At 33.4% G+C, this 17,263-nt stretch overlaps 1 protein-coding gene across 1 annotated transcript; it reads left to right on the forward strand.

The window, feature by feature from the left end:
- Positions 1-536: 536 nt before the first annotated feature.
- Positions 537-10,530, forward strand: LOC100248481 (uncharacterized). The gene is made up of 22 exons (XM_002265921.4): positions 537-898; positions 1,000-1,222; positions 1,745-1,824; positions 2,054-2,140; positions 2,261-2,311; positions 2,417-2,534; positions 2,617-2,673; positions 2,762-2,826; positions 2,958-3,041; positions 3,138-3,188; positions 3,289-3,351; positions 3,444-3,490; positions 3,655-3,724; positions 3,815-3,877; positions 4,853-4,942; positions 5,034-5,072; positions 5,197-5,424; positions 5,524-5,609; positions 6,225-6,273; positions 6,562-6,642; positions 6,793-6,886; positions 9,931-10,530. The coding sequence occupies exons 2-22, from the start codon at positions 1,105-1,107 to the stop codon at positions 10,095-10,097; spliced, it is 1,788 nt and encodes a 595-aa protein (XP_002265957.1). The 5' UTR covers positions 537-898; positions 1,000-1,104; the 3' UTR covers positions 10,098-10,530.
- Positions 10,531-17,263: the final 6,733 nt, after the last annotated feature.

Here is a 17,263-nt window from a genome sequence, read left to right on the forward strand (position 1 = left end):
GCATAGATGTAGAATTGGGGTTGGTAAAGGGGGATTCAACTGGATTAGGTGTGGAATGGGGGTCCAAATTGAAACCCCAATAACTGGTAGTTTAACAATTAATCCTACTCAGCTAACTAACTAACCAGTCAAAAGAAAAGGCCGAGAATTGAGCCTTGCAAATGGGGCTAAACAGAGAAATGGCGCAGAGACGATACGGCAAAAGCCAAGACCACAAGCCTATGAATAATAAAAGAATTGCACAGACGTAACCTAAGTAAAGGGATAATGTATTTTATCTTCATAAAATCAAACATTTCTATGACCAAGTTGGAGTAGGCCCTACTGAAATGACTCGTATGATATCAATATCTTCTTTTCTTTCGTATGGATCTTTCCCCCATCCCCACCTCCCCCTCCTCACCCCCCACCCCTTTATTTTTATTTTTATTTTTGTTAATTTTTTTAAATATACGTGGAATATGGAAATTGCCAATAGTGGAGGAAAAAGAGGCCACTGGAATAAAAGGATGGTGAACCGAAAGAAACCCTAACACAAATATCTATATGAGTGATAAGAAAAGGGCAAAAAAAGGAAAAAAAAAAAAGAAAAAAAGAAAAGAAAAAGGAAATATGAAAGGAAGGACAAAAAAAAAAAATCTCCTTTGTTCCACATTCACATTGTTGCCTTTTTATTTGGTTTAAAGTTTAAAAAGGGGGTGAAGGAGGTTTTGTTAAACACTCCGCCACCCAGCAGCTGACCGCGCCGCCTGAAAGAATAAGAGGGAAAGAGGGGGAAGAGAGGAAGAGGGGAAGGTCCTTGGGTTGAGGGCTTGCGGTGGTTTCGGAAAGCAGCGTCAACAAGGAGCGGAAAGCAGGAGGAGCGGCGGCCTTTGTAAACACCGTCATTTTGAACAAGGTTTTTCATTATTCTCTCCGTTCAAAAATGGCATTCATCTTTATCATCTCATTTTTCTCTATTATCTATGTTTTTATTCATTGCCTCTTCGGTATTATCAGAAACAAACAAAGAAAGGAGAGACAAGGCAGCAGCACTAGGATTGGATTACTTAGTATTAGTACTAGACTGAGTTGCCATTTTTTTTTGGGGGAAACACTTGCAAAATGAAGTACGTGTTGGTGACTGGTGGCGTCGTCAGTGGCCTCGGCAAAGGAGTCACCGCCAGTAGCATCGGACTTCTCCTCAAGGCCTGCGGACTTCGTGTCACTTCTATTAAGATTGGTATCTTCCTTCTCCACCCTTTTTTACTTTTTATTATTCTCTTTCCAATCTCCGGTCAAATATTCTCATTCTTGTTTCTCCTAAGATAAGCATTTTGCTTTTCAATTTCTTCCTCTGTTTCTTTATCTGTAAATCAATTTTTTTTTTTCCAGTTTTTGTGATTATGGAATAGCTGATGTGTTTTGGATGTTTTGGCATCTACTTTTAAAAATTGAGCTGGTGATTTCAAACAACAAGGTTACAGATATGGTTGTGTTTTTAAAAACATTGGTATAGTGATGCTGAATCCTGATATAGTTTTGATTGACTACATTTTAGGGGTTGGATTCTTTTACAACGCAGCTCAAACACTGGCATTCTTTTTTTATCTTGTAAATTTTTTGTTATTGACACTTGTAAATGAAGCTATTTTTTCCCTTTCTTTTTTGGTTTTGCACTTAGTTCACATTGTCCTAATTGTCCTTCTTCAATTTTTAATGATTGATTTTATTATGTATTTATTTTACTGGTTTACTTGTGCAGATCCTTACCTGAACACCGATGCAGGGACAATGTCTCCTTTTGAACATGGAGAAGTGTTTGTATTAGATGATGGCGGTGAGGTAACTATCATTATCCACTTAAACTATGAATGACACTATAATCATATCACGGGGTGTGCCTGGCTTTCTATGATTCTAGTAGACTCACAGTATTACACTGCATATCACATGCCATGGCGTTCTAGGAATTGGATTTGTCGTATGCCACTACCATCCATATTATCACTGAAAGAAGATTTGATTCTTTGTGTGCATTCTTTAACTGATGACTTGATTTTATGTTTTAAAGGTGGATCTGGATCTTGGAAACTATGAACGATTCTTAGATATCAAGTTGACTCGTGACAATAACATAACAACTGGAAAGATTTATCAGGCAAATTATTGAATTACACATCTCCTTTCTGTGCTTTGCGTGTTATTTTCCGAAAGGATTCTGTCACTCTTGTACTCTCCATTGTCATTAATTTTCTTTTTGTCGGTTGATGTTTAACAGTCGGTCATCGATAAGGAGAGAAGAGGTGATTATCTTGGAAAAACTGTTCAGGTTTGTTCAGATGTTGAAATGGACTATATTTTCTTGCTCAGAGCTTTCTGTACTATGATATTAATTTATGGTCCCTGAAGTTTTCCTACCTTCTCTTTTTTGCAGGTTGTTCCACACATTACAGATGCCATTCAAGAGTGGATTGAGCGTGTAGCAATTGTACCGGTGGATGGGAAAGAGGGTCCAGCTGATGTCTGTGTCATAGAATTGGGTGGAACTATCGGTAGGTTAGCATCCTTGGTGTGCAATAGCTTGAGCTATTTCCCCATTTTTAATAAGTTGAAAGATAACTTTTATTTATGCAGGGGACATAGAATCTATGCCTTTTATCGAGGCACTTGGCCAATTCTCATACCGTGTTGGTAAGGTTACTGTGAATTGCACCTCTTGCTTTCAGTGGTGTAGAAATGAGCCAAATAAGCCTTCTTAACCAAATCTTCCTTTGTTTAGGCCCTGGCAATTTCTGCTTGATTCATGTCAGTCTTGTGCCTGTTCTCAATGTTGTCGGTGAACAGGTATATTTGCACCATTTTCCCTTGATTCAAATTTCTAGAAACTGTAAATTTAGTTTTGCAATCTGTTTATGTGTACATGAGTTACTGTTTCTAATGAGTTTTTTTTTTTTATTCCAATTTTTATTTCTTAGAAAACAAAGCCTACCCAGCATAGTGTTCGTGGACTTAGAGGGCTGGGGTTGACGCCAAATATTTTAGCTTGCCGCAGTACAAAGGTCCTTGCTTTCTCTTCCTTCCTACCACTTTTCCTTTAATTTTCTGTAACATTGTGGTGTCAAGTTTCTAAATTTATTTTTATTTGTCTTTGACAGGCACTAGATGAAAATGTTAAGGCCAAACTCTCTCAATTTTGTCATGTGCCGGTACCATAATCAAGATGCTGATCTTTGTATTGGTTTTTTCCAAATAGTTTGTTACTAGTTTTTCAATGCGAGATAACTGAATTAAATCACTTTATTTCAGGCAGAAAACATCATAACTCTCTATGATGTTCCAAACATTTGGCACATCCCTTTGCTACTAAGAGTAAGTAGTTCTTTAGTCCTTCAAAACTGTGTTCAGTTGTACTTCTCCTGTCTATAAAATACATTGAACCTTTTCTTTTCCTTGTCAATTAGGACCAGAAGGCACATGAAGCAATCTTGAAAAGATTGAACCTTATAGGGTTTGTCTTCTAACTCACTTTTCATTTTCTGCACCATATATTTTGCTCTATGTTTGCTGCTTGATCTCTTGTTCATAGAATTTGGCTCAATTGACAATGTTTTTGTATTGCAATCATGGGTGATATGTTTTTCAGTGTTCTGTTAACATTTCAATTATCTGCAGTGTTGCTAGGGAGCCTGATCTTAAGGAATGGACCATCAGGACAGAAGTTTGTGACACGTTGCATAATCCTGTGAGTTTCAAACATATCTAATTTATGAACTGAAGTCCCATTACCTTTTGTTGCCAAGTATCATGATTTTGAATGTCATGTACATTACAGGTCAGGATTGCCATGGTTGGAAAATATACTGGCCTTTCAGATGCTTATCTCTCTGTCTTGAAGGTGTGTTATTTTGTTACCTGAAAATGATTGAGTTCAGTTTATCTTTTCTGATTGACTTTTTATCCTCCAATAAGTCATTGCTGTGGTTTCTTATTGTGATCAAGAGGAAAAAGCATGCCTATACCCCTCCAAAAGAAAACAAAACAAACCGCACATCTTATAAAGAAAACCAAAATAATCTACAACTTGAGAACTGACATTTCAAGGGGGTAAAAGGTTCCCTACAAAGTATTTTTTTTTTTTTTTTTGATGAAAGTTCCCTACAAAGTATACTAAGTGTGTACCCCATTGCTTGGCATAAAAGTGACTACCAATCAAATCATATATTGGTTTCTATGAAGATGTATGGGCTTTTATTTTATTACTATAGTTGGCTCAACTACTGGACCTTGGAACTGATCCACTTCCTTCCAGATTGTTCATATAGCTAGTTTCTGTGGAATTTGAATTTTATGGTCCCCTGCAGTTTTTCACGGAGTCATGTTCCTGTAGGGACAAAAGAAACAAGGGAAAGAAGTTTACCTATATAAAAAAATAAAAAATAAAAAAAAAAGAAAAAAAAGAAAAATTGCCTTGGGGTTTTGGCTTCTAGTTATATGGAATTTGCATTACTCTGTATGGATATATGTTGGATCCCTCAACTAGCCACATATGGCATATACTTAAACTGGTGTAATTGGTGCTCTACTTTATTTTTTCAAGTCTCTATTCTTAATAGTACACTGGTACCTTTTTGGTAGATATTTCTCCTGTTTGAGCCTTTGTGGCAGTGGGTGTTTTGTTCTTGTATGCCTCGAGTCACTCTTTTGGCATCTCTTTTTAATACAAATTTGCTTCTTTACTTATCAAAAATATGCTCCTTGTAACTTTTAATATGTAATCCATGTATTTAACACATATATTATGTACTTCTTGTTTCAGTTTTGATACATTAATAGTGTGATCAATGAGTTCTATTTCATTTTCTATTTACAGGCTCTTTTGCATGCTTCTGTTGCTTGTCATCGGAAGCTTATTGTAGAGTGGATTGCCGCCGATGATCTTGAAGATGTAACTGCAAAAGAGGTTAGTACTGTTTTTAATTTTCTGCACTGCAGATTTTTTGTTTATTATTATCTTATCTATTAAGCTTTCAACTGCTATTTACACATTGCAGGCCCCTGATGCTCATAAAGCTGCATGGGATCTTTTGAAGGTGACCATATTTTAGGGATAGGCTTCCTTCAATTGGCCTTTTGAATTTATGTTCTGGAGGTTTTGTTTTCGCTTATTTTAGGTTTATCTTCTCCATTGATCCTCTGAACAGCTTTTTAATGCAGGGCGCTGATGGTATTCTAGTTCCAGGAGGCTTTGGTGATCGAGGAGTGCAGGGGAAAATTCTTGCAGCGAAGTATGCTCGAGAAAAAGATGTTCCATTTCTTGGTATTTGTCTGGGAATGCAAATTGCTGTCATTGAGTTTGCACGGTCTGTTCTTGGCTTGCAAGATGCCAACAGCACAGAGTTTGATCCAAAAACAAAGAATCCCTGTGTTATATTTATGCCAGAGGTATGCAAATCTACACAAGTTTTGACCAAGTTGTCCTTAAATTTCTTTATCTAATTTTCTTTGTTCACAGTCGTTAAGCTATTTTCTTCCACTTAATAGGGCTCAAAAACTCACATGGGAGGAACAATGCGTCTGGGATCAAGGAGGACATACTTTGAGTTTGCTGACTGTAAATCTGCAAAGTTGTAAGACCTGATGACAACCTCAGCATGCATAAGCTATTGCATGTTTGTGTCTGTATGCGTTTTGTGCATGTGTCTGTCTGTTGTAGTAAATTTGACTTGTGCAATAGGTATTTTTCCTTTTTATTTTTACTCTTATTCTTTTAGGCTTTATTTACATCACAGGAAGAATGAACAAAAACAAAATGCTGAAAATGAAAAAACTCTACTAAGGATAAGGATGCATGAGTGCTTAATATGCATGTATACCTGTGGGAGTGTGCATTAAAATTATCTTGTATGGCTTTATTCTTTGTAAATTTCCTTTTCTATTTTATGCACTGTTGGGATCTAGAGAATGAAAGAAAAGCAAGGGAAAGGGAAAGGCTTGAAAATGACTGAAATACTGATTTCTTTCTGGAGCAACTCTTACTATTTTCCTTATTCTCGTTCTCTTTGGGATCCAGAAGGATCCTCTGGAAATGCAACAATGTTGGATTGATATACTTCCTACTTAATTGCAACATCCATTACTGAATTCATAATCACATCCTTAAGAAGACGCAGTGCTTGATGGTTCCTCATCAAGCAATTATTTGGTCCTGGCTGACCTACCTATATTATTGAACTTGTCTTTAGGTATGGTGGTGTGAGCTTTGTTGATGAGCGACATCGGCATAGATACGAGGTAAGTGGTGTGTGTAGTCAACAGACAAGTGTGCATGTATTTACTCATTCAGAAGATACTGTTTCCTTTGGTATTTAGTTGGGTGGTCCAGTTGGGAGCAAGACATTGGCAGACATATACATTCCTTTCTTATCTTTTGCCTATTTGGCTCCCTTTCTATACTTTTTGTGTATTTTGGTGTGCCTTTTTTTCTGTTTATGTGCTTTTAATAATATTCTTGTTTGCCTATGGAAAAAGAAAATTGTTTTAATAGAATGATTATTGGAAGGAACTATTTATGTCACGCAGGTCAATCCCAATATGACATCACAACTTGAAGATGCTGGTCTCTCATTTGTAGGCAAAGATGAAACTGGTCACCGCATGGAGGTAATTGTTACATGAAGCATGACTAATCAAACTGTACCTTGCAGAAACAATAGATATGGGGATAACAGCAATACACCATTTTTTTCCTTCTATAAGATATATGGTTTCTGTGACCTCTCAGTGATTTATTGGTGTATACTTTTATGACAGATTGTTGAACTGCCTGATCATCCATACTTCGTTGGTGTTCAGTTCCATCCTGAATTCAAGTCAAGGCCAGGAAAACCTTCCGCACTTTTCTTAGGTATTTTCCTTTTCTGTTGGTGAATCCCTTTTGACTTTATGGTCTATTAATTTAGCCCACCCATAATTGCCTTGTAATCATGAAATAGTTTCTCTGTTGCCCTTTCTCTCTCTCTCTCTCTTTTTTTTTTCTTCTGAATACTCAAGTTTTGTAAATAAAAAAAAAGGAGAATTGTTGATAGGTTTTATTTAGTTGAGTTTGCAACAGGATAACCCATTACCAAACTATTGGATATATTATGCTTGTGACTATTGATGTGAGAATAAGTTAAGAGAAACAATGGGAATGGGGGCTCTTGATTTTGCTAGGTATAGATTCATTTTTTATCAGTTCATCAAGGATCAATGAAGCAAATAATAATAATAATAATATTACTACTATAGTTCCAAGTTTCAAAAAATTTAGACCATAGGTCTTCTGTTGACATTTGTCTTATAGGGTTAGTGACAAATATGTATCTGGGGCTGTTTTCATTCTGAACATGTTGGTAATTTAGGTCTTCTTTCTGTTATTGTTGTTCGTGCCTCTGTGTGTGTGTTTGTGTGTTCCTTCAGAGTTTGTTTTATGGGTGTGATCACTACATTTGAGGGTAAAAATGGTGATTTTTTTTGAGGATTCAGATGTGTAGCCTACTAAAAGGCTGTTCCTTGTGGAAGCTTGCTCTGTATAGATTGCTGTTGACTGAGGAATGGTGTGTTCTCGCTGTTCCTATTTTTCTTTTTATTTTTTATTTTTATTTTTATGGAAGGATACTCAACAGTAGGTAGTGACTCTAGCTTAGTGATTCCCACTTTGTTGAAATACTTCAAAAAGAATCCTATAGTTATAATTTTAGGATTTATGGGAAAAGTAGTATAAGTGCTGACTCCTATCAGCATGTGTTGAATTTAATGGAATAGGTTCCATTTTCACATTTTAGAAAGGAATTTCCCCTCTACTTTTTTTTTTTTTTTTTGTTGGTATTTCGTTTTTGTTTTCTCTAGTTCTTGCATCTAACTTGTTATTGGTGCTTTGTTGATCCATTCTTGGAGAATTGTATATATTTCTCTATGATAAAGCAAAAAAAAAAAAAGACTTTGGTAGTGTTTGGTAATTGTTTTCGAAAATAATTCTAAAAAATAGTTTCTTTAAGAACGGTTTTTGAAAATTGTTTTATGATGTTTTGTAGAAGAAATGTTTGTTTGGGAACCTGAGATGTTTTTAACCTATTTTCTATGTTTTAAAAATAAATTTTATATGTAATGTTTTATTTTTAATCATTCTCCATATTTGTATAATTATTTTTTAAAACAATCATAAGAAAACAAGTGAAAACAACTAAAAGATATTATCCGAATGCATCTTGTTTTCTGTTTTTATCTTCTAGTTGCCAAATTTTTTGTTCTAGACAACAAAAAATTGTTTTCAAAAATAGTTACCAAACAGGCCCTTTGCCTCCCTACCACTTTTACTATTGTTGTTCAGTTGCCCTTGTAATATTTGACTGATAGGATTTTTTGGTCACCCAATAAAGGGGAAATTTTCTATTTTTTTTTTAAAATTTTTTAATTTATAATTTTTATGATAAACTCAATAACCATCGCTCACTGCTGATATCAGCACTTCATTGACTACAGCATTGTAGAGGTATTGTAGGGCAATGCAATTGGTATTTGGAGAGATTTTTTAATCAAGAAAGAAGTGATTTGTTAATGAATTAATAAACCATAGAAGGGTGAGATATCCTTCAATGTGCGAACAAAAAGGAAAAGTACAAGCTCATAATTCTCCAACAGTTATGTATTTTGGAGGATCTGGAACAAGTTATACAGTAACATTGTACTCACAGGATGTTCTTATCCTCATGTTCTGTTTTTGCGTTCTTGATGCAGTATAGTGAACTACAGGTGTTTGTCACATTTTCTTTGTTATTTTGGTACATTTTGTTGTTTCTTTTGATGGAGACCAGAAATATTATTTATAAAAAATGGAGGCCTATAAGGAAGGATGAGAGATTCTTTTTAATAAAAAAGAAATAACTGAAACAAAGAACACAAAAGGAATCCTAAAAGAGTGACTCTACAACAAAAACAAAATGATTGCCACCCTGTAGGTGCTTTTTTTTTTTAAATATTTTATGGAGAACAGAAATATTATTAGAGAAAAATGAGGAATACAAGAGAGGATGGGAGATCTTAGTAGAAAGAAATGAACAAGTGATACAGATAGGAGTACAACAAAAGCCTAAAAATGTGTTTCCCAACAGCAAAAACAAATTACCTGCTCCTGCAGAGCTGTGCACACTCCTGATTAGGGCTTTGGGCAATGTTTTGGTTCTGCTTTTATAGCTCTGGCTTGTGTTGAGTGTATTTTATCAAACAATGTGAGATTTTTATTAAGAAGAGGGAGAGTGAAGCTCCTAGGTTTTGGTTCTGCTTTTATAATTCTGACTTGTGCTGAGTGTATTTTATCAAACAGTGAGGTTTTTTTCTGTTCTCTTTGGCAAGTAGTTGGTGGCTTGGTGTGGCTGATGTGAGAAAGTCTCCATACATTCTCTTTTGATTCTTTGGGTGCTCATGATGCTTACAAGCAGTCTTATTTATAGATTGGTAGCAATCATGGAAAAACTTGGCATGACGAGGTTGATTGTCATTCATAAGAGACTTGTTAATGAAGAAATGTCTTTGCATGTGAGGCTAACTGAATTGTTAGTGATGTTTTCACTAAGGCATTAAGTAGAAAATGCTGGAGAAGATTTACAGGAGAAAAATGGGAATGAAACTGTTTTTTTGTTAATTTGTTAATTATGGATTTATCTTCTCTTGCTTTTGAAAATATTTGTGCATTGGTTATGCATGGCTAAATATTCTGTTGTAGAACTTCATTTTGTAGTTGAATTTGCAAATGCATCTCTGTGGTTACTGTGTTCTGTGTTTGCTGACTTGCAACTGATTTTGTCATTGGAAACACTAGGGAGCTCCTTGGATGATTTTCTATTTTGAATTGTGCGCGCGCATCTGTTTGGCTGAAGATTTCATCTTGATGTAACTTCATTCTTGTTACAGGCCTTATAGCAGCAGCATGTGACCATGTAAGCTCGGTGGTGCCAAAAAAGATTGTCATGAGTAATGGACAATCAATGATCAAAGGCCATCAAAATGGAAATGCCACCAAGCTTTCCAATGGATTGGTAAATGGTGTGTATAGCAATGGGAATGGTGTGCACTTTTAGGAAAATTGATGATTTTCAGGATTGCATTGTGTTGGTCGTGTGGTTCTTTTGGAGGATTTCGGCAGTTTTCTGGATCCGTCTGTACAGCCATTGAGTATGGGTAGATGTTTTAGCTTGAAGGACTTGCTTTTGAGGTGGAGCTGGATTTTGAGTCTTGGATGACACAGCTACTTGTATTGTCACTGCATCAAAACAAAACAGACCAGGCTGAGGGTGTAATGTATTCCCTTGTAGTACTGAGATGTCCTCTTTTGTTTCGGACAGCCACAGTTGACAATAGGAAAGGGAACGGATTAACTAGTTGGTGTTAAGATCTAACGTTCTACCCTCAGCTGTATACTAATTGGTATTGTCTTGCGTGAAAGGCTATGACATGATGCATGTTTTAAGTATACAAACTCAACTTCTATTTAAATGTTCTTTCTTTCGGGGATTTCCCTTTTCCTTTGGTTTAGAAACTGGGCACTCGACTTACTGTTATTAACTGATTTGGGTGTTGAATTGTGTTGACGACTATCAGATACAATCCTATTTCAATTCAGCTAATCTTCTAAAATTGTCATTTTAGAAGATAATTGTTAGATGGCGATGTGGAAACCAAGGGATGAAAAAAAGATATCTAATATAGTATATATTGCCATTTTTTTTTTTAATTTTCTATTTGTTTACAATTGGCAAGTGTAAAGTGCCTTTCTTGTACCATGAGCAAGTCTACTACAGTTCGTCCTCTACCATACGATATTTTCAAAACCGAATCAATGGGAAAAGTTACTACTGTTAATGGTGGATGGTTGAATTGGATATCATAAATATATGATTTATGTATCATTAAAATTAAAGTACCTTGTCTGTCGAGTATTTTTACAAAATTTGTATAAAAATCTGTGTAGTATTTATAACCTCTAAAAGTCTTCATATATATAAATATAGGATGTTATATCTTCATTTATTTAATTTAACTTAACAATCATCCAAACATTAATAAGTAATAACAATTAAACTATTAAAGTTGTAAATATATCATCTGTAATACAATTGTCCACCACATCTCTTAAATAGTTATTTAAAAGATAATATGTCAATATTTAAAGCAATTTATAAAAAATTCTCCATATCAATTAATATAAAATATCATGGTTTCATTCATCTTGAAGATTGAAATGTAAGTTTCTATAAAGGAGTATATAGGTTACCAAAGTTCTACAATGATTCCTCTTATATCCTGAAGAGATTGAACTTTGACTTTCTATTTGAATTGTCAATTTTTATAAGAGTGCAATTGGTAATGATTTTAAGAAGTGTATTTAGTTTTTTTTTAACACTTAAAATTTTTTATCTTTCAAGTATTAAAAATGTTAGAAACGCTTCCTAGAATCACTATTAAACACATTCTAAGAATGTATTTGATAGTGATTATCGGAAGTGCTTTTAACATTTTTAATACTTGAAGGATGAAAATTTCCAAATGTTACAGATGTTAGAAACACTTTCTAGAATCACTGCCAAACGCACTCTAAATTTGGTGTATAACCTCTATCATTCATCTAGTTATTAGTTTCAAATTAAAAATAAAGGAAAAAATAGTAGCAAGTTTAAAAAAAGAAATGATCTAAAAATAACATTTCACACTAATTAATTAACTTGTACATGACTGAAGTATATAATGTGAAGAATAAGCAAGCTCTTTCTTAAAACTATCCATGTGATCATGTAACAGCTTTAGTTCTCCCGTCACTTTATGTTTGGTTTTTCTAGTTTCCTAATCAACAACATCCATAACATATCCAATAACCTCTAGCTTGTTACAAAAGTTTTCCTCATCATGTTGAAAATATGGGTTCAATTAATAACTTGTGACATGAATGTTGTTACTTTATGTGTGGATTTTCTAGTTTCCTAATCAATAACATTCATCTCACCTCTAGCTTGTTACAAAAGTTTTCGTCATCATATTGAAAATATGGGCTAAATCAATAATTGGTGACATGAATGCTATTACATTGTCTTTTCCAATATTGCTTAATGATTTGTGTGTAAGGCCTGTATTATCTTTTATTATAGTTAGATAATTTCTTAATACTCTAATAAACCTTATATATGCCTTCATACACATCCCATCAAAAGTCTCTCATTACAATCGATAAGTTGGGCCTTTATATCCAAGATTAATTGTAGTTATATCATTCAACATTGTTTTGAAGTAGAAAGAGTTTAAAGCATTAGTAGAAATGCATGCATCATAAAAGAAACTTATAATTATCATATTTTCTTTTTAAACAACTATTTGACTATCTAATATACTCTTAATTAAATGTTAAGTTCTTGGTGCAAAATAGTTCTCCATTATTGGTTTTTTTTTTTTTCCCTTTTACCACTACTTGGTATCATATAATTTCTCATTTCCTAAATCTCTTCTTTATTTTGTAGAATACCCTTTTCAAACTATGATGCATTAGGGTTATATGGGTGTCTATATTCATAAGCTTCTTGAATTTCCTATTTGGGTCATGGATAACTTATTGACTATTGCTCAATCTACTACTTAGAGAACAAAAATGACTAAAATGTAGTTGTTTGATCATGAAATATATCAAAACGATGTTGTTTTGGATAAGTAAAACTTGAAGAAAAAGGGTTCAACTAGTTTAGGTTAGCGTTTAACTGTTGGATTGCATGGTTCATGCTTAGTTCAACTCTAAAATGGCTCAAAAGAGTCATTTGAATCTAAGAGGGCATATGTTGATGATCTGATAGGCTAGATTGGTTGGTTTAGTTTGGTTTGGTTTTTAAAGTCTCGTTTTTTTTTCTCTCTTTCTCTCTCTCTCCCTCTCCCTCTTTTTTACACACCCCCCCCCCCCTCCACACACACACATCTATATCTATATCTATGACAAACAAATAGAAAACTTTATTATCCAAACCATCCTCACTTTCTTTGTCACACTAATCCTCTAAGAGTAATGGTAGTTTCTTAGCCTCTAGTGAGAGAAAATTACAATATTTGGATTAGTTTATCAACCTCTAATGGAAGAAAATTTTAATACTTGGTGAAGTGCTATGATATTTGCCTTGAGTGCCAGGAATAAGATTTGTATTATTGATATGTACATACCAAGGCAAACCAACTCCTTAGATGCTAATCTCTAATAATGAGGTTGTTAAAATAATATGGTAAGATTATTATTATTCCTTGCCTAAACGACTCATCACGTGAGATTATATAAGAATAGAAAGTTTTAGAAGGACCCAAGGGCATCTACATATCTTTATAAATGGGTAGAAGTCCTTGGAATTGTGTGGAGTATTTTAAAGAATCCTTACAAACTCTTTTTAGTGGCTTATATATCTCCATTATTTGAACTTTGAAAAGTTCCTAAACTAGATTTGTGTAGTAGTAGTCAATACTTATAGCTCTTTTGAAATTCTTGCATATACTTTTATGTGTAGTTCTTAGCTACTTGTATATAAAACATTATAGAATTATAAGAATCCATAAAGGATTCCACAACATTCCAATAGTGCCTATAAATAGGTGATGACCTCATATAGACAAAGCACTAAATACTTAAGAGCTTCCATGAAATTGTAAAGTGTTCAAAAGTAACAATTTCAAACTCTTTAATTATTGTCTTCTATGTTAACTCCTCACTTTCTTGTCACATAGTGTTGCTTAGCATCTTAAGTTAAGATTTGGGAGGGGTGACTTAGCAACTCTAAGGGTCTTGAGTTGTTTAGTGTTGCATAGTTCCTTTAGAGACACCAACTCTATGATATTATGGTTGCTTAATTATTTATTAAGAAAAATATTTCCTAGTGTGATTTGTTATGAGTTTGCAAATATGATTTGGACAAACTTGAATTATTGTCTAAAAGTCATATTAGCTTAGCCAATGAGGGTAAAACTAAGTAGTTTTGGGTATAAGGTGACCTATTTTACACCAATGGAAAATGACTCTATGTGCCTAAGTGGAATTCTAAGGAGAAATCTACATAAAGAGTACCATGACACTAAGTAGGATGGATACCCTAGGCAACAACGCATAAGGGCAGTATTAGAGTCGGGATACTATTTGTTAGAATAGAACTCTTAAAAGTAGTGACATGATGTAACATTTGATTTTATTATTCAATGTCAGTTTTTTTTTTCTTTTTTTTTAATCTTAATTAAAATGCCTTGATATGTTTACCTTATAGGTTATTCATTTTTTCTTTAAAGTAGTGTATTTTCATCCACACAAACCATTAAAAAAAGATAAAGATCTTGGAATATCTAAATTGCTCCATTCCAAGCCTTGAACCATTAGGGTGCATGCAAAACTATTCTAGGGATCTTTAGATCTATGCAATGGAAGCATTCAAAACTAATAATCTTAGATCTATGTGCTCAAAAAAATATACTCGTGAAATGAATGTTCCTAGATCAATTTCAATCGATGAAAAAACATATGTAGATCTTGAGAACTAGGAAATCTTAAGTTTGATGGCTTTCTTATGGAATCTAGGCACTTGAGGATAGTAGAATCCTCTCAGAAAAGTGGAGGCTAGGGTTCATCTCTATGGATTCTAAAAAGATAGAAGAAAAATATTGGAGCCTTAACTGTTAAGGGGGTTTACATAAGTTTCTTTGTGGGCTTAAGTGATTTGAGCCAATCTTGGGCTTGGATCACTTAATCTAGCCTTCTTGGGGTTTAATTCATTAATTAGCTCTACTGGGCTCCAATTAATTAATCAACCTATTCAAGAAAAACCTTTCATAAGATCTAATGCAATCTTGGAATTTTACCAAAATGCTCTTATGTGCACATATGAATAAATAACCCACATATCCTTCAAGTAATGTGCCACCTAGAAATACTAATTCGAGTAGGGACCATTAGAACCTATAGGAAAATACTAGCTCCTTTAAAATAAAATTATGAAACTAACTCAAAATCCCACTATAAAGAGTCAACTGTACTCTAGTATCCTATAATATTATATTAAGATCTAATACTTAAGTCTTTGATCTACTAACAACTGAATGCAAACTCCTCATGAATCGGTGTCCATGATCTAATAAGGTGAACACTATCAAGCTTTTAAGATTACCTCTCCAATCCTTAAGTTATAAAACCTCCTATTATATGAACAATTGACATACTCCAGCTAATAGAGAGCATATGTCAAATTCCATTAAAAGAATCATTCTGGCCATCGATTTCATGATCACATGCCCTTAAGATCACATAAAAGGATACAATGTCTCAACCTTATGAAATATCAAGGTGCCTATCTTGAGAATATCTATTGTTAATTGCCTTAATCCAACCATAGGAATATATGACCAGTATCTTTGGATCCTACCCATAGGTCAAAGTCACTAAAGACTTTGGCACATCTTAATATTCTATGTAGCATAGTAGCTTAATGAATCATGACTACTTGATTATCAATGCCATGATTCATTGTAGGTCCTATCCAATGTATAACCATATGCATGAGTGCACTAACCAAGGGAAACCTATTCTGATAACCAAGATAAGTTATTCTTTCAATTAGGGGGTAGTATGGATGAATAAGTTATCAATGTGTAAGAAACCCATGACTTGGATCTTTCATACAACTCCTAATGCACCTAAGTCACATATAATGTAAGTGATATAGGTTTGGATGTTCAACATGTGTAATGCAAAATTATAGGATAGTGAAAAGAGAATCAAAATTATAATATAAATATTAATGAATTCCATTTATTGTTGCATCATGTCATTCTTTTAAGGGATCTATCCTAACAAAAGAACCATTATTAAATTTAAAAAAAATCAGAAGCAAATACTTTTATTTATAAAAAAGAGAAGAAAACCAACTAGGATTCTTTAATATATTCTTCTTTCTCTCAAGAATAATTAAGAAATCTCTAAGAAGTTCTCTCAAAACCTCAAATTTGGGTTCTTATAGCTAATGTAAAAACTACCAAGTGGTATGCTCTTATTAATAATTTATTTTCAAATAATTACCTAAAAATAACTAAAAAACAATAAAATTGCGAATTACCTAAAAATAACTAAAAAAAACCCAACACAGTACTTTTATTTATAAAAAAGAAGAAGAAAACCAACTAGGATTCTTCAATATATTCTTCTTTCTCTCAAGAATAATTAAGAAATCTCTAAGAAGTTCTCTCAAAACCTCAAATTTGGGTTCTTATAGCTAATGTAAAAACTACCAAGTGGTATGCTCTTATTAATAATTTATTTTCAAATAATTACCTAAAAATAACTAAAAAACAATAAAATTGCGAATTACCTAAAAATAACTAAAAAAAAACCCAACACAATTGCAATTTTCAATTGTTTAGGACCCATTTTAGGTTGTTGGAGTGCTAAAAATGCAAATTTTGAGGTGAATAAGACTTTGATTAAAATGGGCATTTTTTGAATTAGATTTTAAATTGGTTAGTTAGATTCCTCAAATTGGAAATGAATGATTTTAATTTCAATTTTTTTTTGAATTTGTTAGCTTCATTACAAATTCAAAATCAACACCTATTCTTACCAATTGACTTTAATCGACCGTAACTTCTTCATTTTTCTTTGATTTGTGAACCATTTGAAAGCATTGGACTCTTGGCTTCCCAATATTCAAAATAATATATAGCTTGCCCCAAAGTGATCTCAAAAAGTTTTTCAAGATTCACCTAAAAATGAAAGTGTTGTTTCTACATTTTGAATTTCAATTCCCATGTTAAAGTTCAACTATGACCTCAAATCTTATTTGCTTGCTCTCTAACTCTCTCCATAATCTTCATTTATTATTGCTCATATTATGCATTGCTCCATTTTCATTTTTTGAATCTCTCATCACGTTTCACAACTCTTAGAGCTCTTTTTAAACATATTTCGCCCTTTCTCTACCATAGTTAAGAATGAATTTGCAACTTACATTTTTTTTGTTAGGATTGAACTCTAGAAAGCAAAACATGATGTAATAGATTGAGATTCATTTATAAATTTATTTATTTATGTTTCTTGGCTTCCCTTTATCCTATTTGCATTAATTTTTTATCTGAGCATACACGTTTATATCACTTGCATTGGACATGGCTTCAATGCATTAAACGTTGCACAGAGGATATAAGTCATAGGTTCTTTATAAGATGATAAATTGTTTACAATTGGTTCATGGAT

This window comes from Vitis vinifera, chromosome 19 (assembly GCF_030704535.1).
Source record: "Vitis vinifera cultivar Pinot Noir 40024 chromosome 19, ASM3070453v1".
Lineage (NCBI taxonomy): Eukaryota > Viridiplantae > Streptophyta > Magnoliopsida > Vitales > Vitaceae > Vitis > Vitis vinifera.